This window comes from Lepidochelys olivacea (assembly GCF_965140295.1).
Source record: "Lepidochelys olivacea isolate rLepOli2 genome assembly, chromosome: 5".
NCBI lineage: Eukaryota > Metazoa > Chordata > Testudines > Cheloniidae > Lepidochelys > Lepidochelys olivacea.
Window position 1 is genome coordinate 82025814 of NC_140415.1, and position 24319 is coordinate 82050132.

Genomic DNA, 24319 nt, shown 5'->3' on the forward strand with positions numbered 1-24319 from the left:
TTTAAAAGGGGCTCCAATGGTGATCCCGGCAATTACAGGCCGGTAAGCCTGACATCAGTACTGAGCAAACTGATTGAAACTATAGTAAAGAACAAAGTTGTCAGTCACCTAGATGAACACAATTTGTTGGGGAAGAGTCAACATGGTTTTTGTAAAGGGAAATCATGCCTCACCAATCTACTAGAATTCTTTGAGGGGGTCAACAAGCATGCGGACAAGGGGAATCCATTGAATATAGTGTACTAAGATTTCAGAAAGCCTTTGACAAGGTCCCTCCCCAAAGGCTCTTAAGAAACGTAAGCTGTCATGGGATAAGAGGGAAGGTCCTCTTATGGATTGATAACTGGTTAACAGATAGGAAACACAGGGTAGGAATAAATGATCAGTTTTCAGACTGGAGAGAGAGAAATTGTGATGTCTCCCAGGGGTCTGTACTGGGCCCAGTCAACATATTCATAATAATCAACATATTCATAAATGATCTGGAAAAAGGGTTGAACAGTGAGGTGGCAAAATTTACAGATGATACAAAATTACTCAAGATAGTTAATTCCCAGGCAGACTGTGAAGAGCTACAAAAGGATCTCTCAAAACTGGGTGACTGGGCAACAAAATGGCAGATGAAATTCAATGTTGATAAATGCAAAGTAATGCACATTGGAAAACATAATCCCAACTATACATATAAAATGATGGGGTCTAAATTAGCTGTTACCACACAAGAAAGAGATCTTGGAGTCATTGTGGATCGTTCTCTGAAAACATCCACTCAATGTGCAGCGGCAATCAAAAAAGCTAACAAAATGTTGGGAATCATTAGGAAAGGGATAGATCATAAGACAGAAAATGTCATATTGCCTCTATATAAATCCATGGTATGCCCACACCTTGAATACTGTGTGCAGATGTGGTTGCTCCATCTCAAAAAAAGATATACTGGAATTGGAAAAGGGCAACAAAAATTATTAGGCGTATGGAACGGCTGCCATATGAGAAGAGATTAATAAAACTGGGACTTTTCAGCTTGGGAAAAGAGATGACTAAGGGGGAATATGATAGAGATCAATAAAATCATGACCGATGTGGAGAAAGTAAATAAGTATTTACGCCTTCTCATAACACAAGAACTAGGGGTCACCAAACGACATTAATAGGCGGCAGGTTTAAAACAAATAAAAGGAAGTATTTTTTCACACAACGAACAGTCAACTTGTGAAACTCCTTGCCAGAGAAAGTTGTGAAGGCCAAGACTATAACAGGGTTCAAAAAAGAACTAGATAAATTCATGGAGGATAGGTCCATCAATGCATATTAGCTAGGATGGGCAGGGATGGTGTCTCTCGCCTTTGTTTGCAAGAAGCTGGGAATGGGCGACAGGATGGATCACTTGATGATTACCTGTTCTGTTCATTCCCTCTGGGGCACCTGGCATTGGCCAATGTCAGAGGACAGGATACTGGGCTAAATGGATCTTTGGTCTGACCCAATATGGCCGTTTTTATGTTCTTATTACTTATGGAGAATAGTTTTCAGGCTTCCATATATACAGTAATGCATCTGTTTGAGGTGGGATTTATTACTGTATAAGTATTCAGGGGGCATATGTTGCTTGTTAGCTTTAAATTTTTAATAGGCACAAGAAGTTCAGGTAATTTTCTCACTGGTGACTGAATATCAGTGTCTGACAACAAATCAGACGGTGTACACTGTAATTTAATGATCAAGCATAAAACTGAAGCCTTCGGATATGAAAACTCCGTGAGTATTTTGTTGTGATGTAGGGGTGTCTAGATTACAATGTGCCTGTATGTAAAAGGGAAGTTTCTTTGGCTGAGCTAGTAAATAATGGTGTGTACTAGCCTTCCTTTTTGACCCAATCAACTTCTCCTGAATCAAAGCTTTTATTTGAGTTATTTATAGTCCTAATGATTTAAATTTTTTTTTTAATCTGACCAGTAGAAGTGCTATTTTACTGAGTTTGCAGATTATTTCTGCCCTTATCTCTAAGAAGTGTGAACTGCCCCCTTTTCCTCTGAAGCATATTGTCCCTGAAGGCTAATGATGACCATATAAATAACATTAAATTATTTAGTGGCTGATCATTTTAGCAGAAACTTCCATTTCTTTGACTGTATGTACAACTGTAGATTTTGAGTGGATCTTGAGCATCACTGATTCTTCCCTTACATCCTAATCCTAATCCCCTTGAATGTTTTGAGGGCCTGGGAAAAAGTATCTTTAAGATGGTTTTCCTTTTTCTGCTTATCCTTCTCCTTGGTTTTTTGTATGCAGGAGAGAGGGACACTAAATTGCCTAATCAGTGTTCCCTAAAATTAATATTTGTTGTTTCAGTATTCCCCTCTTCTTGACCATTGAAGTATGATGCACTATGTGGTCCCATTTGAGAGGTGGCTAACCTGAAAGAGGCTGATCCAGTGAGTTATACTTCTGTATTTTATATACAAATTCTGATGGAAATTCTGTGTTACATACATAACTCAGACCAGAAACAATTCCTAGAAAGGGAAATAGTTTGAGCAGTATTTGCAGAAGACTTACCTTTAGTAGACAATGGCTATAATGCTATTTGACCACTTCCCATACTGAGCCCCCATTGGCGATCCTGTGGGTCTGAGTAGCTCTGCTGATGAAGATTAGGTTGGGCTACTGACCTTTTAAAGTGAGTGGACGCACGTTCTTCTCCTACTTTTTCACTCTTCATTCACGGCCTTTGCTCTTGTTTCGTAACACAAATTCACACAAACTAGACAGCAGTAATCATCTTGATGATAACTTTCCCTTGACTTGTGTTTTTCTGGAATCATGTCTTAAACTTTCATTACTGTTTTTAAGAACTCTGGCTCTGATCCTGCTCCCATTGAAGCTAATGCCAAAATTTCCACTCATGTCAATGGTACAGGCTCAGGCCCTTTCTGTCTATAAAGCATGTTCATGTTTTCTTTGGGAAGGTGTCTACATTACATACTAAAAGATAATTGGGTGCTTTCTTCACTAACCAGAATGACTAATATGTGCTGTTTTCGAAGCATTCATTTTCTGCTATTTGTAGAGGCAGCCAGTACACGTTAGTCTTGCTGCTTTTTTCAACACTTTCTTTGGTAATAAGGAAAAAACATAAGCAAACAAGATGAATAACAGATCATCCACACACTGCAAAAAATGGGGGGAGGGGAAAACATTTACTATTTCAAAATCTCTTAAAGCCATTTGAAATGCAGTGAGAGCTGGCACATAATTAAGCTCCTTCATTTTCAGTTTAAACCAATTTTTACCAAAAAAATCCCGGGTTTTACAAAAAGTATTCTTCCCCTCCCCGATTTTCACCCTATTTTTGTATCATTCATGTATATATAAAATAACTTGTTTTATTAGGAAAATACAATACATTGCATGAAATATGTGTATTACAATAATACAGTAGTCGGTGTATATGCAAAGCTGCCTGTTGAAATAAGGCTATGTATTAGTCTAGAAGATGCACACAATAAACAAACAGGCATGCACGCAAGCTCTGTAGTGCGTGCACATCTGAGAGTATTGATGAATCTCATGCCAACCATGTACACGTTTTAACCAGTTAGCAGATAACAGTTCACAGATTTGAAACACTAAAATGGGAAGAAAATGAAAATCTGTATCAGAACATGTTCTAGAACACAAGGAAGTATTCAAAAGTTTTAAAAAACAAAAACAGGATAAAAGGATGAAGTTGAGTGTATGCGCTGCAAATGGTGTGGCCCAATTATTAAATGTAAATATTTATAGGCTAATAGTTCTAAGTCTACAACAGTAAACTGTTTATTCAAATGAAAAATTTTATTTGGGGATTAGAGATGTATTGTTTTCTTAAAGTGAGAGGTGGCATTGTGTTTTGAGTTGTTTTAGTTCTGCAGCAAACCACATTGAATTGTGTTCATCAAAGCATTAATCTACTGAATACTTTTTTCCCCTGTCCTTCCACCCACCAAAATAAACCCCAATATTTACCCAGAAAAATCAATAGCTTTTGCACCAATTTTCATCTGTTATTGTAGTAATAAACACTGATTAAATTCCCCGGGAAAAAATAAAAACCAAAAAGGAAGGGCCTTATACATAATATGCATTAAAGAAAAAAGACTTTAGTGGTGCCTACTGTGTCCTAGTTAATGGCCTTGAAAATATAGATTTATAGCAGTTAGAGATGGTCTGTAGGAGAGAAGTCCTAGTGTATCCTTCCCCTGCCAATATATGTTGTTCCCCAAACTAGATTTTCAGAGAATTGACCCTTTTAAAACTAGAGTTGACAAATATTCATAGGCTTGTATATCCAGTTGCATTTGGGTGCATTCAGTTTTCCATCAAAAAGCACTTGCACAGTCATTCTTAATGCATTATCAATTGTATTTTCTTTCATATTTGTGTACACATGCAAAATTGATTGCAGTTTATTTGCACATAGAAACTATCATTTGTACACACAAGTGATCGTGCACACTCAAAGGCCTGTCAGGAAATTTTTTCTGATAAACAACGGAAAGTTTTTGTTGAATAATGTCACCATATTACTTATATTTATATCCTACTAAATAACCCATTGTATTTTGTTAAATGTTAACATCAAGGATGAAGAATTAAACTTCAGATATTTGTAGATGGCTATTGCCCATTCATCACATTCCTACCACCATCTCTTGACTAGGGCATTATAGATGTAATGGTAGCCCCATGCTGCTTAAATGTTTTCATTATAAATTGCTCTGTATCAGTTGTTCATAACTTTCTCAGACTTTCATTTTTTGGCTGAAGTTTTCCAGGTTTTCCAGAAAGATAAAAGGAGGAGAAAGAATGAAGCAGTTATTTTGTTGTTTTAAAGTAAGTGCTGAGTGAAAACAATACTTTGCCTATAAAGAAAAGGAGTACTTGTGGCACCTTAAAGACTAACCAATTTATTTGAGCATAAGCTTTCGTGAGCTACAGCTCACTTCATAAATAAAATATGTGAGAGATCTCTTGATCAGCTGTTGTTCCAAACTCTATGTAGAAAATTTAAATTAGGCAAGAAGATAAACCATTGACAAAGCTGATGACTTTCAGTGGCCTGATGAAAATCTGTTTTGATTTAGCTGAGTAATGAGGGTATTAAAAAAATCAGTCTTGTACCTGCGTGGTGGTTCAACTTTAAATACTTTAAATAACACCTTAAATAACAGAAGCATAGAAATGTCAGGCTGCAAGGGACCTCAAAGTGATCCAGTCCAGCCTCCTGTGCTGAGGCAGGACCAAGTATGCTTAAACTGTCCCTGACAGGTGTTTGTCCAAATTGTTCTTAAAAACCTCCAGTGACGAGAATTCCACAACCTCTTTTGGAAGCCTATTCTAGAGCTTATGTTAGAAAGTTTTTCCTAATATCTAACCTAAATCTCCCTTGGTGCAGATTAAGCCCCTTATTTTTTGTCGTAGCTTCAGTAGATATGGAGAACAATTGATCACTGGTCTCTTTATAACAGTCCTTTAGCACATTTGAAGACTGTTATGAGGCTTCTTCCCCCCCATGCCCCCCAGTCTTCTTTTCTCAAGACTAAACATGTCTGACTTTTTCAAATCTTTCGTCTTAGATCCGGTTTGGTTGCTCTCCTGCAAGTTAGGTGCCTAAATACCTTTGATTTGGGCCTAAAAGCCTGGAAATCCAGATATTTACCTCCAACTTTTATCACAGATATCCAAATTTTGCCCGGAGTTAATTAAATCTTGACCCTGCAAACCATTAGAATTATAAGCATGCTGATGATAGTAATAAATAAAATAACTTTACTCTTAAAAATAGATACTGTACTAACAGATTAAAGTACCATTCTAGCAGTCCATGAAAGCATTTACATTTTCCACTAATTAAAATTACTTCACTGTTCTGATTAAAATCCTTTGGTGTTGCTGAAGAATATTGATAGTCTTCTGACAGCCTGCTCCGTCCAGTTGAAACTCAGGTTGGCAGTAGCTAACACTAAAGAGGATTACTTTTATTAATGGTGAGCGTATTTCTAGAAGAATATAACGGAAATATGAACTTTTCCTGTCATCATCCCCATACAGAGAGAACTAGGGGCCTGGGCTTATGTAAGTCAATGGTGAAGGTCCTATTGATTTCAGTGATGCAGGATCCAGCCACCAGGATGTTAAAAACCTACATGATGCCAACATATTTTTATTAATTAAAAGCCTCTCTTCACATCTACCACTTTAGCCTAGAACGGCAGGATAGGACATGGAAAGCTGCAATGAAGTTACTGCTCCAAATAAGGTTGGATTGCAGAAACAGAAGAATGGTGCAAAGCAGCAATGCTGAAAAGTGTCTCCCAGAAAAAAATCTTGAGGGAAGCGCCGGGCTCACAGAAGCGTGCACAGTTCCAAGTGATTAAAATTGATATCCACCAGAGTTTCTATTCCAAATTCAACCTGGTGTTTAGGACTTTAATGGGAGTGGAAGAAAATTAAATTTAGAACAGATGTGCAGAGTTCTGGCTTTTCTGCTGGCCCAGAATGTATTTATTCCAAGTACTGTAGGCCTGGAGGACATGCATGTAGTACTCAGATGTCAGCCTGGTGCATTGGTCCAAAACGAAATACTTAAAGGGGCTTCAGCGCCTTTCCTTGATCCTGTTGTTACTAGTAAATCTTCTCGGGTACAATTCAGCTCCCCTCCCCAGAGTTCATTATCTGACACAGGAATTGAAATAGCGTTCTGGCAACTTCCTAATAGATTTTCCCTCGGGGGTGGGTAAATAGTTAGGGGATGCTGACAAGATCTTAGAGTGAATTTTGGGGCTAGAAATAACATGAGATGAAGGAGGAATTCTGATGATATTGTTGATTCTGTGACCTGGAAAGCTGGCAATGATTGATATGGTGCTGCCATTGATGGATATCTAACAAAACCTCCACATTGTAATTGTGTTTCATATACAGGAGTCTCTTTAGCCCTAGGATTTAAAAATTCATCCAGCATTAAAAACCTGACATACTTGTAAATTACTATTCCCTACCCAATGTAGGAATTGATCCAGTGAGTGCAGCAGGAGCCTAGGAGTCCTGACTCCAGTCCTAGGTTGTCTTGTGACTTAACATTTTTGTGCCTCAATTTCCTAAGCCTGTCAATCTGTAAAATCAGGATAATGCCTACATTTGAAAAGACCTTTGCAATTTTATAGCAGCTTTTGAACAGATTATTATACATTTGTGCATTTTACAATTTCTGCTTTAATGTAAAATTCAGCTGGGGGTGGGGTGGGATGGGGGGGAGGTGGTGTGTGTGTAAAAACCAAACAAACCCCAGCAACAAACACACAACTCTGACACAGCATTGCTTGCTCGCTGTAGGTAAAGATTACCACTCAGCAATGGACCGATTTCTTGTTGGTGGGACCAGGCTACTGTGTGGCCCAGAACTTTACTCCAGTTTGCCAACACATGTATAATATTGCAACTTCCTTTAGATAACAGGGAGATTCTCAACTTGCTTTTAACTGCATGCATTATTGTTTTTATAGGTTTCTAGGGGATCGACATTTTACATTAGCTTATAGCTAATCACGTCCCATCACTTTTAGAGATCATTTGAAAATGAAAAGACACTAGCATTAAGTGTGGGTGGGTGTTAAAATAACTGCGGACAGATTCTGAGCTAATTTATACCAGTGTAACTTTGGAATATAGTATGTGCAGTTAATGGATTTTTTTTTTTTTTTTTGTTTAAAGATATTCCTGGTTCTAGCCATATGCCCCATTATAAGGATAGAGAATATTGACCCAAGCTTGCTATATCTTCTCTACTGGTAAAAAGGTAAGAATCTTAATTTGTGCCCACTGTATCATCAGTAGAGTTACCTAAAATTTACATAGGAAAATGAGCTCAGAATTTGGTACTCTTTTTTTCCCCCTAAAAAAAAAAAATTAAATCTTATTCACTTGGTGACCACGCAAAATACACTATTTGAGCATATTATATAGCCCAAAGTGTTTGTAGTGCATATAAAATACATTAATGCTTAAATGCTGTATCCTCTAAGGAACAGTTAACAAGAATGCTAATAATGGAAAGCAAATAGCAATAGCGATCAGCAACAAAAGATAACCACTCTCCATGGTTCACACTCTTGGCTCTTACTGCAATAAGCACTTCTGGAGAGTTCCCACATTGGAAGCATGAGTAGCTTTCTTGGAAACTAGTTAAAGAATGGTAATATCAGTATCACTAGATATACTTGCAAAGCCTCAGATGGGCTTTCACTAGTGTATATTTCAATCACTCTTCCCAGGAGCAGGTTTGAATTTTAATACAGCTTCCATGACAATATATCCAAAGCTAGTATTAAATAACTGGTTCCAGGTAATTTCATACTGCAGTATTTAAATTGCAGTACTAACAATTGCCACGTGGATCTGAACACATGCACATTTTAGGAAAGACTATCCCAAGAGTAAATAGCTCAATCATTCTTTGCAGCTAATTGGCAAAAGGTAATATTTATTACAACGGTTCTCCCGTACTTCCTGGCTCTTTATTTTCCCTAGAGTTAAATTTAAGTGCATGATTTCTTAAACTTGTCATGACTTTTACTTAAACAATCTGCAAACAGTATTAGTGCCAACACTTGGGAAAAGCAATTTAATATTCTCATTGTTCATGCAGTATTTTACTACCTGTTGTTATTACTGATTCCATTCACTATCTTATATTAGAAATAAATGGTACACTTAGGGAAAAGAAATGACCAATTATGTATATTAGTGAAAACCAGTTAAATACTATTGAATTAGACATCTAATATAGGAATAACCATGGCACTATAGAAGTCAAAGCTATGCTATGATAAAAGCCAAGTTCCATTTCTCTCTGAGTAGCAGTGAGGGTAAGTAGGGCTAGTGCTGCAAGATGTGGAGTCTCTTCATCTTCCATTTGAAGTCATTTGTACTTCAGAGACTGAGAAATCTGAGCTACAGGGTTTAAGGTCTTAGCTACTTGAGGAAGTTGCCTGGAATAGCTCATGCTGTGGACACTCCTATTCCACACTGAGAATATGTCTGCGCTGCAAGAAAGAAATGTTAATTGGGGTTTAAAAATGGCAGTGAAGATATGGCAGCTCAGCTTTTTAATTTTGGCTAGCAGTTCAGGGACTGAACTTTACTAACAAAAGTTAAAAGCTGAGCTGTTGTCTTCAGTGCCATTTCTTAAAGCCCAGTTAGCAAACAAGTTAAGAACACGCTTTTTTTTCCCTGCCATGTAGACAAAGTGTCCATGTGTAGTTTAATGAACTTTAACTTTTGGAACTGGATTAAATTGCAGTGCAGTCTTAGTGCAAAATAAGAGTATCCACATGGGAGGCTATTGTGGAATAGCTATCTAAATTCCCACCCATCCCTATTTCACAGTAGTTTCTTTATGTAGATGAACTTGCCCAGGGTAAAAGTGTAGGACAGTAACAGAATCCAGGTTTCCTGATTCTCGGTCCAGTACTCTGTCTCATGCTGCTTTCCTCCATCCTTGCTGCTGTTACTGTCCAGCCATATGTTCATGTTCCATCAATTGTATTATCTGAAGCACCAAGCATGCACTTGCTCTATGTAAAATTTGGAATGGATTCTTTGGGAATGTTCTAGTCTCTGGCTCAGGAGGATCTGGGTTAGATTCCTGAAGGAGTTTAGGATGCTAGTGCCTAGAAAAATCACTGAGATTTAGAAAGCCTAAGTTAGGCACTCAGGCTCCTTATACAGCAAATAAGACAGACCTCTAAAATGGGATTCACAGAAGCCAGGACGCTAGGCAGCTCCCTGCCAAAGGTAGTCAGTGGGAGATACTAGGGGAGGATGTGTCCTAAACCTGATCCTTCTCAGGGAGTACAGCACCTAATCTGCACTTGTGTGTATCTCTGCTTGGGATTCTCAGCTGTTACCCCTCAGAGTTAGATGCCTGTGTACTTTTTTGCAAGTGGGTAGGGGACCTCCCTCCTAACTTTTTGCCCTGGGATGTGGGAGCCCTTGCTTCAAGTCCTTGCCAATGAGAAGAAAGATCCCTGTTCAAACCCTGCCACCTCTTTGGGCAGACAAAGTGGGGTTTTGTTATTACTAGGGGTGCCTGATCTTGGGACTTAAGTATCCAAGTCTCTTTAATTATGTCCTAGAATCAGGTAGCTAGATTCATAATGTTGTACACTTATGAAGCATTGTTTAAAAATAATTGAGATTGTAGTGGTCAAATACTGAACCCAGAGTTTATAGGTAAAGGTTGAAAGTCAGTGTGAGATTTCACTGGACTTACTCCCGATGGACAGCAGTATAAGGGAGACAGACTTGAATTAGGTTTTTCTAATGTTGTGGGATAAATTTAACACTGTGCAAGGACAGAATATTTAACATAGTTACCAGTGTGTCCTGACGAACCTAGTTAGTATGAAGCCAGGGGAAGAATGCACCTACATGGACTGCTGTTTCTGCCATTCATTAGTGACCCCATCCAACTATGCAGGTGGGCAGGTGTTCTCTTTTAAAATACATGTACAATTCAAGACACCTACCCCAAAATAAGCTTTATTGCAAGAAAAGTGTTGTCATAGTGATACAGACCTACAAATAAAAAATATAAATCTCACAAACAGTTGATTTAAAATTTAGAAGGGTTCTCCTTCCCAAAAACCCAACAGAGTGTAACTTGTAACTAGTCTTTAGTCAGCATGGCTACATGACTGAAATAAACCTGGAGTCTGCATGTGCTTTGGCTATTTCACATAATGAGGTTCTGTTCTATGACGAGTTACAGGCACCAGCTGTCAAAAAAAAAAAAAAAAGCACCATGGAGACATACATGTAACACAGAATGGTACAACATTAAAAAAAATTGCTAAAGAAAACTAAATGTCATGTACAAACATCTTTCTTACAAAATAGGCTAGGATAAAATGAGGCATATGGTGTATAACTACAGTATTAATGAAAGTTCTAAAAAAAAATGATTTCAAATATATTTTCCTGGTCTGCACTGCGTAATTAGTTTGCACATATGGCAGTCCTGAAACAGCTCAATCCTAGTAAATGCACCATTAATCCAAGCCAGCACCAAACCGAGTGAAACATCAGGTGTTCCCTTCAAAGGAAATACTTTTTTTTTTTCAGCTGCCTACAGTAATGCAAGTATGTAGAGCACCTTTTGTGAGAATGAGGTGTTGTGGTAGCACATGTGGTACCTTGAGGTTATCGGAAGGAAATACAGTACAGGTTGGCCTGCAATGCTAATGGTATCACAAGCAGTCAAGGTATTTTGCTACAGTGGTTGTGCCTCAGCTTCCCATTATTTCGTGTGGCTGATACAGAATAAAGTCCTAATGACAGGCAGTGAGAGAGAATCATCTTTACAGAGACTAATATTGTAATTTAAGACTTTTTTTTTGACTAGTCAATGTTTTTGAAGCATCCTTTTAAATGTCTTTTAGAGGGTGGTGTCAGAGCTGAAAGAGCACTGGTAATAGCATGGAAATGTATTTTTAAAAGTATTTGGACAACTGGCACACAAAAGGAAACCTTTTTCAAATCTACTGGATTTTTTTTAAGAATACCTCTAAAATAGCTCAAATTTATAAATCTAAAGAAAAACGAGTTTCCCTTTTGTTTACATAGTTTGTAATTTCTCCATATATTACTGCATTAAAATAAATAAACATCTATATTTTTTTAATTAGCACCTATAGCAAAATACCCAAAGTGTTACAGACTGCTAACAGGAAAAAATTGTTCACATTTTTGTGCCATTTAGTGCCATGTGTTGACCTCTTGAACTTTAGTTTTAATATACTTTAAATTGAGGTTATATAAAGGATACAGTAACCATGGTTGCCCTTGTAATCAAACTTTTGACCATGGCAGAGTCAGTCATTCCTCCTGCAAGGGTCATTCTGTAGTCTTGGCAGGGTGGAAAGATAGAGGTCTTTTTTTTTTCCTTTTAAAAAATTAAGTCCAATGACTCCTTAAAGCTTTTGAAAAGTAGACATGCTCAGGTGGATAAATAGATGAACAGAAGTGATTCAAGAACTGGATTAAGTCTAGAAGAGGTGGCTAATAGAGTTCAATCCACAGTCTCATTCTGAGCACTTCTCCAAGCTCTCCTAGGAGGTAGTTGTCCTCGTTGCTATCTTCCAGTTTCTTTAGTTCCTTCTTCTTGTATAGAGGAATGCTAGTGATTTCCAGTGTGTAAGTGCCAGGCACTGACTTTTTCTTAGCTGTGTGCAGGTAACTAAATCCATCCCTCTGATGGATTTGAAAGATGCCATAATCGTTGCCATGGGAGATGATGTAGCGGACATGGTTGGTAAGGGGCTGTATAGCTGGCATGAGTTCTAGAATGTGTTCTTTGTTACCAAGCTCAGAGAAGTTCAACCTCATCTTCAAAGGAGAGTCAATGTCTAAGCTTTCCAAGCTAATCTGCTCAATCTGAAGTGAAAGAGAAAAGGATAGTTGGAGAGAGAGAGAGAGACACACACACACACACACTATATTATTCCTAAAGCAATGCAAATTAATGAGTTTGATTAGTAACAGTTTAATTCCTCTCTCAAAAACTGCAGCTGTGAAAGAAGCCCTTTATAAATCCTTTCCAACTGGGAGAACTACTCAGTTCCACATAACACACCCTGTAAATCTTTAAGGCTTCTCACGCAGGTTTTACAGAATAATTAAAGTTACAGCCCCAAATCCACAGAGGGTTCAGATTTCAATCTTGCCTCAGAGTTTACATCATCTCATTTTTGCTCCAAAAAAAGTCCTGGTTTAACTCTGCAGAAAAGAAACAGGAAATATCCCAACCAAATATCCCAATATTTCCAACCTGTTCTTAATACCTGATCAAACTTCACTGTGAAAGAGTATGGAAACAGAATGGAACCCTGAACTGCTATACTGGAAGTTCTTTGAACAATGTTTTCTGTATAGAAGCTTCAGTGAGAGTCTACATCCTGGCATTTGAGAAACTATGTTCAGCAGCTGCCAGTGACAAGAGTAGTGAAAAAAAATCTGCACTACTAGCAAACTGATCCTCCCAAAGGGGGAAATTTTGCTTTGATGTAACACAAATGGAGTTTGAATTTGCCCCAGTGTGTTTCATGTGAATACAGATTGGGGGTGGGGGAGAGATAAATTAATCTAATAGTTTTGTTATAACAAAAGGCTGGTGGTTGTCGGTGAAAACTGTTCTTCATCTAATGAAAGAGCTATAAAAGGCTGCGACTTCTTTGGGAAGTCTTTCTCTTGCTTCTCTCTTTTTGATAGATCTTTACTTCTCAGGAAATGACTGGGGTACCCATTATTCTCATGCTGCACAGCAGAATGTTAGCAGTTCAAGTCCTTCTGCATCTATAACAGGGTGCCCTCAAAAAGGGTCAAATCCTATCACACTACATACTATTATGCACTGTAGATTAAACAAAGCAAATTGAGGGTGGCTGCAGGTGCTGCGACAAGTTGTTCATTGAACCTCAGGCATGCGGCTAGTCAACAAGACCCAGCCAATCCCAACTTTTTTTTTTTTTTTTAAACAAAATATATGTATTTACTATGAAAATTCCAAAGTAAATTAGGGGATTTCACATAAGGCTAATAGCACCAGATAACAATATGGCTTACTGCCATGTGAGAGCTATAGTAACGAGACTAGGGTACAGTGAACTAGATGAGAAATGAATGCTGTATGAGGGGATTTTTTACGTTTTTGGAAGGTGCTTGTATGTTCCACTGCTATGAATGGAACATAAATAACTGGATAGCTTGGTAACAAGATGAACACATTAGATAGGAGTGAAGTAATGACTTAGGTGGTACCATACTGTCATCAGGTAACTGTACATCATCATCATCAGAAGTATTAAGTCCAAGAAACCACTTTTCTCTTACAATTGTTAATGTGGCTAACTGATACTACCCCCTCCCCCAGATCTAAATGAGGAAATTTATTCTCCTCTTTCTGCCACTATTTCATGGGACTCCTTAGCAAAAGCATGTTTTATCTTAGACATGCACAAAAGGCTCTCCTCTTTGCTGAGATATTTAGGTAAAATTCAGATGTTTTCATTCCACATTCTACTTTCTTGTCACTAAGGCCGAGTCCACACACAACCCCTTGTAAGGCAGGGATGGCAGCACTAACAAGCTCTTCAGAAACTGCCATCAAAGCCAATCCATGGATCAACATTTGAACAATGCCATGCAACAGCCCTCCTCTCCAGAAGTGGTCGAGGCCACTTCTATGCTATGACCAACCTTTTGTGGATCAAAGAGTGGGAATAATAACTCCTTATGTCAGGGTTGTGGTCTGGCTGAGGCGCTCCAAGCTTTGCTTATGTAAGAAACTTAATCACTACTACCTTATGTAAATCTAGCAGTAAAAACTTACTTTAATCATCCATAATGCTTTTCATCTGCAATCAGAGCCCTTGTAAAAACTATGAGAAGACTTATATCCCTTGGTTGCTTTTTTTTTTTTTTTTAAACCAAATCAGTAGTTTCTCATTACTGGCATAAAACAACATCCTGGAATACAGATAACCACTGATTTGCTGCATGATGCTGTAAGGGGTAGGGGAAGCTCCACTGTAATGGGCAGTCTGTCTCCCAAACTAGCGCTACATAACCTAATAGGTATGCTTTTTGCCCTAAGGCTTCTTGCTACCTCAATAAAAATTGACGAAAACAAGGGAACATGCCCAAAATACATCCTGTGGTGGGAGTCAACCACTGATCCCATCTCTTCATTTCCATTTGTCAAAAATACACTAACACATAAGGAAAGTCTTGAGCCTGATCCAGAAGTGGTTCTCTGGTATTGGCAATTACATCACAATATGATTAATTTACCCTTAAGCACATATACAAATAGCTCAGGTTTAGAAGCTAATCATCATATTTAAAAACTCGATGGCCACATAAGCCTGCACTATTGTGACTACAGAATGCTGCACAGATAGTCATCTGGAACTTCAAAATGACTATGGTAATAGAACTTCACTCCTCCTTGTGTCAGCTGTGTTGTGTTTGACATACCATGGAGTAGTTCTGATTCCAGGACAGTGTTAAGTATATATATTAGCTAGTTTATTATGGTATTCACTCACCTCCGCTTGCTCAGTTTCATTCACACTTCTTTTCCTCCTGCTGTTTTTGTTGGAGTAACCATTGATTTTGCATTCATAACATGCTTCAGGGGACAAAGCATTTTCTTCATCTACATCTCCACCCAGAGGGAGGTACTGGCCTTTGTTAAATCCCATTCCTGAGACACAATGGCTGTTGAATAGGGATGATCATATGAGTGACCCATTTCTCAAAATGTTCACAGACAGATAACATGTTTCTTTTAACTTCAGTTTTATGTCCTCCTCATTTAGATGGGGGAAAAGCCCACGTAATCCCTTGCACTGTTACACAATAGCTCTATTTCCCCCTAGGATGTCCGTGTAATAATTTTTTAAAATTTGTCCTGTATAGTGTAACATGCTGAAAAAAGGATGGTTATCTGTTGCTAGAGACCATTATAGAGCTCCCTAATTCTCAATACACAGAACATTAATACATCACAAAGAATAGATCTCCAACAGGACATTTGGCATCCAAAGTAAATGTTCTGACTACTATTTGAAGCTAATGGGCTATTATATTCATTTTGTATTATTCATTCTCTCTTTTTTCTGCTTTGTCTTTGGATTGATCAGTGCAATAGATATTCCTTACTAATCATTGTATAGATGTTCCCTCATCTATAGGATGAAGGAAAGGTACAATTAGATGAGGAATATCCCCATTCCATTTGTAAAAGTGCTCCAAATACACAATGTACTGCCACCAAAAGGGGAATGACAGCTACAGTAACTCCTTACTTAATGTTGTACTTATGTTCCTGAAAAATGCTACTTTAAGTGAAACTATGTTAAGTGACTCCAATTTCCCCATAAGAATTAATGTAAATAGGGGGGTTAGGTTCCAGGGAAATTTTTTTCACCAGACAAAAGACTATTTTTTTAATATTTATACACACACACACACACACACAGTATAAGTTTTAAACAAACAATTTAATGTAATACTATACACAGCAATGATGACTGTGAAGCTTGGTTGAGGTGGTGGATGGAGTAAGAGGGTGGGATATTTCCCAGGGAATGCCTTACTGCTAAATGATGAACTAGCACTCGGCTGAGCCCTCAAGTGTTAACACATTGTTAATGTAGCCTCACAGTCTACAAGGCAGCATGAATGGAGGGAGGAGCGACAACATGGCAGAGAGAGACAGAGACATACACCATGTGTGTGAGTGAGAGACGCGCATTGCCCCTTTAAGTATGCTGACCCCACTCTGAGTACACTGCCCTTTTAAGTAGATCAGCAAGTTGAGACAGCAGCTGCTGTCAGCAAGCTCCTTCCATCCTGAGCCCTACCGTGTCCCCACCTGCTCTATGGAGCTGGGGTTTGGGGGGGGGGGCAGGAGACACCCTGACATTAGCACCCTTCTCTTCCCCCACTTTCCCCCCACACAGCAAGCAGGAGGCTCCTGGGAGCATCTCCAAGGCAGAGGGCTGGAGCAGCACAGGCAGGACAGCTGAACTGCCTGGTAATTGATAGCCTGCTGGTCAGCTGCCGCACAGGGAATTTAGGGGAGTGGGGAGCTGATGGGGGGCTGCCGGTCCACCCTGGTTCCAAGCCCCCACCAGCTAGCTCGAACACACTGGCCTCGAGCCATCTCCTGGCTTGCCTTTGCCACAAATCCACCTTCTTCAGGCCTACTGTAGAGACTGCCATAGGGCTGTATGGACTGTAGCATGCAGAGTTGTTGGAGGCCCTGTGTGCTCCTGCACTAGTTCTGTTGCCAGCTGCGTTTTCTGCAGCCCTTACTTTGATAGCCATTGCTTTTTATGGTGACCACTTATTACAATGTGTTATACAATCATCATAAGTGTTGGGAGGAAGAATGTTTGTGAGAGGGAGGAAGAGACTCACCCTTGTCCAACTCTGTAGTATCCAGGAGGGCAGCCACAGAGATAACCACCTTCTGTGTTGGAACAGCCGTAATTGCAGGGGTTTTTAGTGGAGGAACACTCATTCACATCATGGCATGCACTAGAGAACTGGTCATAAGAAAATCCAGATGGACAAGTGCACTTGTAACTTCCGAGTGTGTTGTAGCAGGAAGCGGTGCCGCAAGCACTAGGGTTGGTACATTCATTTTCATCTAATAAGCAAAATAAACGATTGTTTATCCAGTTGAGAAGATACCATCGTGGCAGGTTGTAGTCATAAACAGCTTATGATGTCCAGGGAGGGAAAAATATGTATTGCTAGAATTTCTAATGCCCCACACAGGGCATGGGCATGTGCCAAATGTAGTCCTTCCCAACTTATAACTCTTACTACAAATGCAAGCTGTAAGCCTCCCCTCGCCCCCTGACATTCAAATTAGCCCAGGCTCAGCCTCCTTCTTAGAAATTACTACACCACTGATCCATCTCTGACGGTAGCTAGGTATCAAATGCTGCAGAGGTCCTCAAATCTGTATTTTGGAAGTAATAAACTCAAATTTCCACTGAGATGTTTTCAGCTAGTTCAGGATCATGTTCTTTGCTGTTCTTTTTTGCTTTCCACCAACACCACATTTCCCCCAAGGATACTATTAGGTGAGGATAAATCTGTAGTGGAGAAGAGTATTTTTGTGGTTTCCTCAACCATTAAAATAAAGCCATTTGAGTTCATGCAAAGACGAAGTGCTTCACCCATAATTCTATTGCAGGACTTGGATGATCTTAACTATTTTATGCAGGAGGGGGTGGGGGATTTAGAATATTCTAAAAGAAAGAAACCAGAGCTTCTCTCACACACACAGTATTAATGGGATGGCTGTTTGGGCATCTCATCATCTTCTCTTTAATTTGTTTTGACAGGCTATAAGTAAAACCTTATGTAAAAAGAGAGCACACTGGGGGATAATCAAGTAAATTATCCTCATCTGGATTTTCTGGAAACTCTCAGAAGAGACTGCCAGCAGTATCATTCTGATCTGCCGCATGGATTGTTGTGCAAGTCACCAAATGTTCATCCATTGCATATGGAAGTCAGTCTGTCTAGGTATGTATCTAACCCAATCACTGCAGTATTGGAGTGCTTCCCAAGGATTATCCTTATAAAATCTTTGGGAAGTAGGGAAAATACTAACATCCCCATTTTACAGCTGGGGAATTGAGTCACAGAGCAAATAACTGACCCAATTAAATACACAATGCAAGTCACAACCAGAAATTTCATATTCCGTGCCTTAACACACAAGGCCATCTTTCCTCAGTGAGAGAGTGATACATTGGTAGGGCAAGCTTCACATGACTCTAGAATCCTTGATCACAATTTACTTTGTATCTCACTGGAGAGAAATTAGGTGTAACCAGAATCCTGCATGAACATGTTAAACGTATGTTTACAGATATACTGTATCTCTGTTCATTAAAATATCCTAAACAGTACATGGTTTTAAAAATGCTTCAAGAAATTACATTTGGCACAAGTTAATTTGGTATTTTATTGCCATTTTTAGCAGAGCTGGAATGTTGCCAACAAAAGCGCTTTTAGTAGATTTGTAACCAGGTTGTGTTGTTCTGATATAATTAGATCTGACATTTATATGTGGAATGTCTTTCCTAATTGGGAAACTAAATCAGATATACAGCAACAAAATGAACAAGGGAGAAAAAGTTGTTTTTATAACACAGTAAGAATTTCTCTGTGTCTGTGCAGCTGTGGTATGCAGACAAATTACCATGCAATAGAAATTAATCTTATCGTTTACATTGAGGTGCACCACATGAAGTGATTCTATAGAAAAATAATTTTGAAATTGCAATGTGTAGGAATAATACTTGAAGTAATACTTAAAAGACTGTTTTAAAAATAGTCATGAATTTAGCACTTTTTTGCACCTTCACTTCCCTCTGGTATATCCTGTTGTTGTAGATCTATATTAGGTCATTTTAAAGCATATGATGATATGACTCTTTACCATACTTGAGAGTCCCATTAAAATTTTTAAACTGGATTTTCAAACTATTTCCACAATAGTCAAATCATGATATACTCAAAATGTCCACTGGAGAGACAAACATGCTATACAAAAAGCAGCAGCAGAGCAGTGGAAATGATTCAATTCTTTGTAAACCCCTCCCCACAAAAAAAATTTGACAAGGTCCCTTAAGCTCTAAACTTTTTGAACCTAACTGATTTCACATATGAATGGAGTGTTCATGAATAGCTAGAGACTATAAATGCATCAAGAGAGGTTAAAGTGAATGAACTTTTATTAGGTTTCCCCCACTTTATTAGGTTCTTCTACTCCCTTTTGGAATCTTAAATAACTCTCCTCACTAGATACTGAAAGTTTCTCAGAGCTCTTTCAAATCTAGAGTACTCATTTCCAGATCCTAGTGAATTCTCTTGAACTGAACATTGTTGTTGTCCCATTTCCTTACACCTTTCTTGCTGTTCTGATGTCTGACTTTGAAAAATTGAAGTTTTTGGTATTTTAAAAATAATTTTTGTTGTCATTTGTACACTAGTTTTTAAATTTCCCATTCATGTAATGCATATCCATTCTCGTAATTTATAAAACAATGTGAAATAATGATGAATCCTATTTTCATGCTATTTGATTGTTTTATCTACAATATACAGTAAAAGTTGTTTTATCTGGCATGCTAGGGGAATGGGAGGTGCCGGTAAGTGAAAAATGCCAGTTAACTAAGAGGGAGGGAATTTGGGTGTAGTGCTTGGGTGCGGTGTGCAGTCTTGGGGAGGGAGTTTGGGGGCAGGAAGCAGCTCGGGGCAGGATTCAGGGGGCACTCACCTAAGGTGGCTCCCTGACTGCTCCTAGGTGCACAGCAGGTGGCTCTGTGCGCTGCCTCCGCCTGCAGGCGCTGCCCCTGCAGCTCCCATCGTCCACAGTTCCCAGCCAATGGGAGCTGTGGAGGCAGCACTTGGGGCGGGGCTCCATACCTCCTTCCAGGCCCCAACTCTCTGCTGGCCCATGCCAACCCGATCAATGAAGATCAGAAATGCCTGTTTATAGAGCTTTCCGGTTGGTGATGTGCCAGACAAAACACCGTTTACTATAAAAATGTAAACTTTTATTGTAAGTGGATACATTAAAACTAATTGAAAAACTAACAATCTGCTCAATATAAGCATTTCTGAGATCCTTTTTATCGTTTAAATTAAATGCTATATACTTTATGCATCTTTGGTTCTTTAAAAAGTTAATTGTGTGTGACTATTGGCCTGACAGTCCTGGATGTGAATATCCTCTGTTTCTTATGAGAACAAATACAGAATGGGCTGTGGAAATGCACTGCTCCGCCAATATACTCAAACCTTGAACCAAAGTATTTCAAATGGCTAGAATAACTGCCTCTTTAGTAATTCACATCCAGTTCTTAACTTCTCTACTAGACTGAAAACACCAACTCATTCCCTATACCACAGATTAGTGGTTTTCAACCTGTGGTCTGCGATACCCCTGGGGGTCTGCAGACTACATCTAAGAAGGGATCCGCACCTTCATACGAAATATTTGAGGGGTCCACAAATGAAAACCACTGCCATAGATTACCAAACAAATGGGTATCAAATGGTAACCCTTCTGGAATTATTATTAGTTTTCTATAGGTCTTTTTGTAACTATCTCTTATTTTCTTTTGACATCTAGCTCTGGCATAATTTTTTTTTTTTTTTTAATTTCTGCTGCAGGATGGTTTTTAAAAAAAAGCACATAGAAAGGTGACATTTGTACTCATTTCTGTAGATTGCTATAGAATTTACATTAAGCCATATTGCTTTTATCCATAGGATTTTTCCATAAGGAAAATCTCTTGATCATTACAAACCTTGAGATAGATATGAATCCGTGATTTAGAAGTGAAGTTGTAATTTCATCCCTCCCCACTATTAAAAAAAGTTTTTTTCTCCCAAAAGTATTATTGAGTGGGTACTGCTGACCCTATATTTGATCATCTTTCTTGCCCTTAAAAGAAATATGGATCATATCATCTGTTTGTCTTTGTATTTGAAAAATATGGTGTTCTATTACGTTTTTATTGTATTCTTGCTAATTCTGTTTTACAGAATCCTGAGTGCTTGGGGTTGCGGGGGGATGACTCATTATGGTTAATCTTTGTCTTTATTTAATTTCATTTGCTTCTTTTGCTGCTATTCTATCAATTGAAAGGTTTGTACATGTGTGGTTATCTGTGTCTGTTTAGCACTTTACAGCTATTGACTAAAGTGCTAACTCTTTCCTAGCAAGGGCTTTACAGGCCTTCCGTGGAAATTATCTTGAATTTTTGTGTCTTTCCCTCCCCTTGCAAGGCAGTAACAGTCAGCTGACATGATTTGATGTAACTATACCCCTTTCAACTTCGTAAGTCAGAGAGGATCTACACAAGTTTAATGTAGGTACCTCTGAACCTAAAAGATGTTCATAGGGTTTTTGAAAATCTAAGTGTTTCGTCGTTGTTATGTAACGTCTGGGTCAAAAGGAGATCGTTCTTACCCACGCACTGATTCCACTGATAATGTTGAATGTATCCTTGTGGGCACCCACATCTGTAGCCACCCAGGATGTTCTGGCAGCCATGTTGGCACCTGTGGTTTCCATCACATTCATTCACATCTGCTCCCCCGTCAAAAAAAAAAAAAATAAAATGTGGAAGAAGAAATGGTTACACAAACTGCCTACAACAAGTAAGCAAACCAACCCCACGCAACCACCACACACAACTTATTTCAATAACTATAATTAAAGGACCATACTCTATCCATAGAAGATTCTTCACCCAAGCTTGAAGCTGCATCTGTAATTTGGCTCCTTACACAAGCTAATGGAAGTATTTGCTTTCATAAGAGTTGCAAGACTGGGCCCATCCACAGTAACTACATAGGGTGTGTTTGGTATGTGTTGGATACATGCACAGGACCTGATCCTGCAAAGTGCTGAGTGTTTCTTGGGAGGCTGATGTTCAGTACCTAGCAGGAGTGGGTTCTATAGGGCACAGTCCCGATGTTCTCTTTAAGATTTGTGTCTTCAATAACTGTGTTCCTTCAGATAACTATTATATCCATTAAGTGAGATTATCAAGTTATGTAATTGCTGTATAAACGATCCAACAGCTTGAAAAACATTGAATGCGCGTAGGACAAATTGCAGGGTTTTCAATGTCCCATGGAGTCCAGGAGCTCCATAAAATTTTGAGACGTGCCTACATGATTTGGGAGTCTGTCCCATTTTTCAAAAGTGAGTCAGGAACATAGGCTCTTAAGTCACTTGGGTGCTTTTTGGAAATGTTACCCTTATGACCATTGTGTGCATCTGAGATGCAAATCCACTTTTTTTTTTTTTTTAATTGCGAACAGGCAAGAAGCTCTTAATGAAAGGTGCTTCAGCATGTTATGTTCCAATATGCTATCTGAATTGAAAACAATGCCTTTGAACATAGTAATGCATCTGGGATGTTTTGCTTCAATAGAGGGGAACCTACGAGTGGCAGTTGTGAGTGAAGTGTGCAGGAATTTGCAGGACTGCTTGCAGACTTCCACAAACTCTGTAGAACTAGATTTAGAATAATTAAATAATATTATCAGAACTTCCTCCAGAACTGGGACTACGTGCCAAGACTTCTCTAGACTGCCAGTCACAAGAGGGCATACATCCAGTTTCCAATAACTTGCTTTGCAAGGACTTTTTGTTGTTGTTGCTAGTCTGAAAGGCACTTAGAAATACAAACATGTAAAATAAGCACAGAGGTAATCTAATTTGTCTACCTATACGCAGTGAGGAAAGCCAAATTAAAAGTTTTCAGGGCTACGTGCGAAGAAAGGTGAAGGGGATGGCCATAAGGGAAAAGAGAAGGCAAGAAAACACTTCTGCATGAAAGGTTTCAGAGTAGCAGCCATGTTAGTCTGTATTCGCAAAAAGAAAAGGAGTACTTGTGGCACCTTAGAGACTAACAAATTTATTTGAGCATAAGCTTTCGTGAGCTACTGCTCACTTCATCGGATGCACATGAAGTGAGCAGTAGCTCACAAAAGCTTATGCTCAAATAAATTTGTTAGTCTCTAAGGTGCCACAAGTACTCCTTTTCTTTCTGTATGAAAGTCTCCTATTTTAAAAAATATGCACATTAATTAAAAGTTTCACCTAACAGCAAGTTGTAAGCAGCCTAACAAATGTCTACTGTGTTCACTAGAATATCAAACTCCCAATTATATTTCTCAATCTTGTAATTAGAAATGTAATTTACTACTCGTGATCTCCAAAAATTTGAGGCAGACTTGCGGTGCTTGAAACTCAAATATTGTTTGTGGTGATTGACACTGCAGTCTTTTAATTGCTCTAGCTTTTGTGTATTACTCTGTAAAAATCCCAAACATTGTGTAAGTAAATGGTTAGCATCATATTCACTATGACCAAAAAAGAGCACTCACGTGACATTTATCTTGTAGAAAAAAGGGGTGAAACATTGGTTTAGAACACCTTAACATGTTTATGTCTGACTCTTCCTATTCCAGCCATTTATAAACAGTGGCTGGGAAAACACTTTTTATCATATTCTAAAAAGTTGCTTTATTTTATTGTCACACATTTCAAGCTAAAACCCTACCCCTGGGCCATGCATATTCCAAGATTCCTGTGGAAAACTGCTTCAAAATCCCAACTTTCATATAAAATAGAATGTTTCTAGTGCTTACGGTTGTGAAGATTATAATCTGTTCACTTTTTTAAAATTTACTGATGCAGTGTCACCTGCCTGAGCCTGGAGAGAGCCTAAAATAATAGCCATGGAATTTGGCATGTTTCCAAGATACCAGAGAATTCAGCATTTCTGCCGTGGAACTTTTCACTTTGCTGCCATCAGGCACCAATACTCTCGGTTTGCTGCACTGTTGAGATCTGGCTGCAGCTGCCACCTATGCTCTAATTTTCCTACAAAGGAACTGGTTTTCGGTTAGAGCTTGTCAGGAAATTGTTTTCCATTTGGAATGGGGATGGCAAGTTGAAATATCATATTTTGGGGAAGAGAAAATTGGAAAAAATGTTGGTTTGGGTCAACTGAAACTTTGTTTGAATTTAAACCATTTACAAAAATTACTCTAATTTGAAACAGAAATTTTTCCATTTAAAAATGTCAAAATGTGGTGTTTTGACAATTTCCAAACTGAACATTTGTTGAGCTGCGAAATTGATTGAAACCAAAATTTT

At 38.6% G+C, this 24319-nt stretch overlaps 1 protein-coding gene and 1 long non-coding RNA gene across 6 annotated transcripts in view; one reads left to right on the forward strand and one right to left on the reverse strand.

The window, feature by feature from the left end:
* The window catches only part of LOC311521082, a 76831-nt gene that overhangs the window by 27666 nt on the left and 24846 nt on the right, over window positions 1–24319 (forward strand). Inside the window, exons 3-6 of one of the 2 annotated variants that reach the window (XR_014711775.1) lie at window positions 2353–2435; window positions 4810–4875; window positions 7756–7840; window positions 17967–18150. This is a non-coding gene — a long non-coding RNA (uncharacterized lncRNA). The remainder of the gene's footprint in view (window positions 1–2352; window positions 2436–4809; window positions 4876–7755; window positions 7841–17966; window positions 18151–24319) is intronic. The other variant, XR_014711776.1, reaches the window with a different exon arrangement.
* The window catches only part of FBN2 (fibrillin 2), a 254563-nt gene continuing 240812 nt past the window's right edge, over window positions 10569–24319 (reverse strand). For 2 of the 4 annotated variants that reach the window (XM_084629192.1, XM_084629191.1), the window contains exons 62-65: window positions 21614–21733; window positions 17029–17260; window positions 15150–15321; window positions 10569–12468 (exon numbers count right to left, since the gene is read on the reverse strand). In XM_084629192.1, the coding sequence (XP_084485318.1) occupies window positions 12103–12468; window positions 15150–15321; window positions 17029–17260; window positions 21614–21733 (890 nt within the window). In that variant the 3' untranslated portion in view covers window positions 10569–12102. Of the gene's footprint in view, window positions 12478–15149; window positions 15322–17028; window positions 17261–21613; window positions 21734–24319 lie in introns of all 4 variants that reach the window. The other 2 variants (XM_084629190.1, XM_084629189.1) reach the window with 1 other exon arrangement.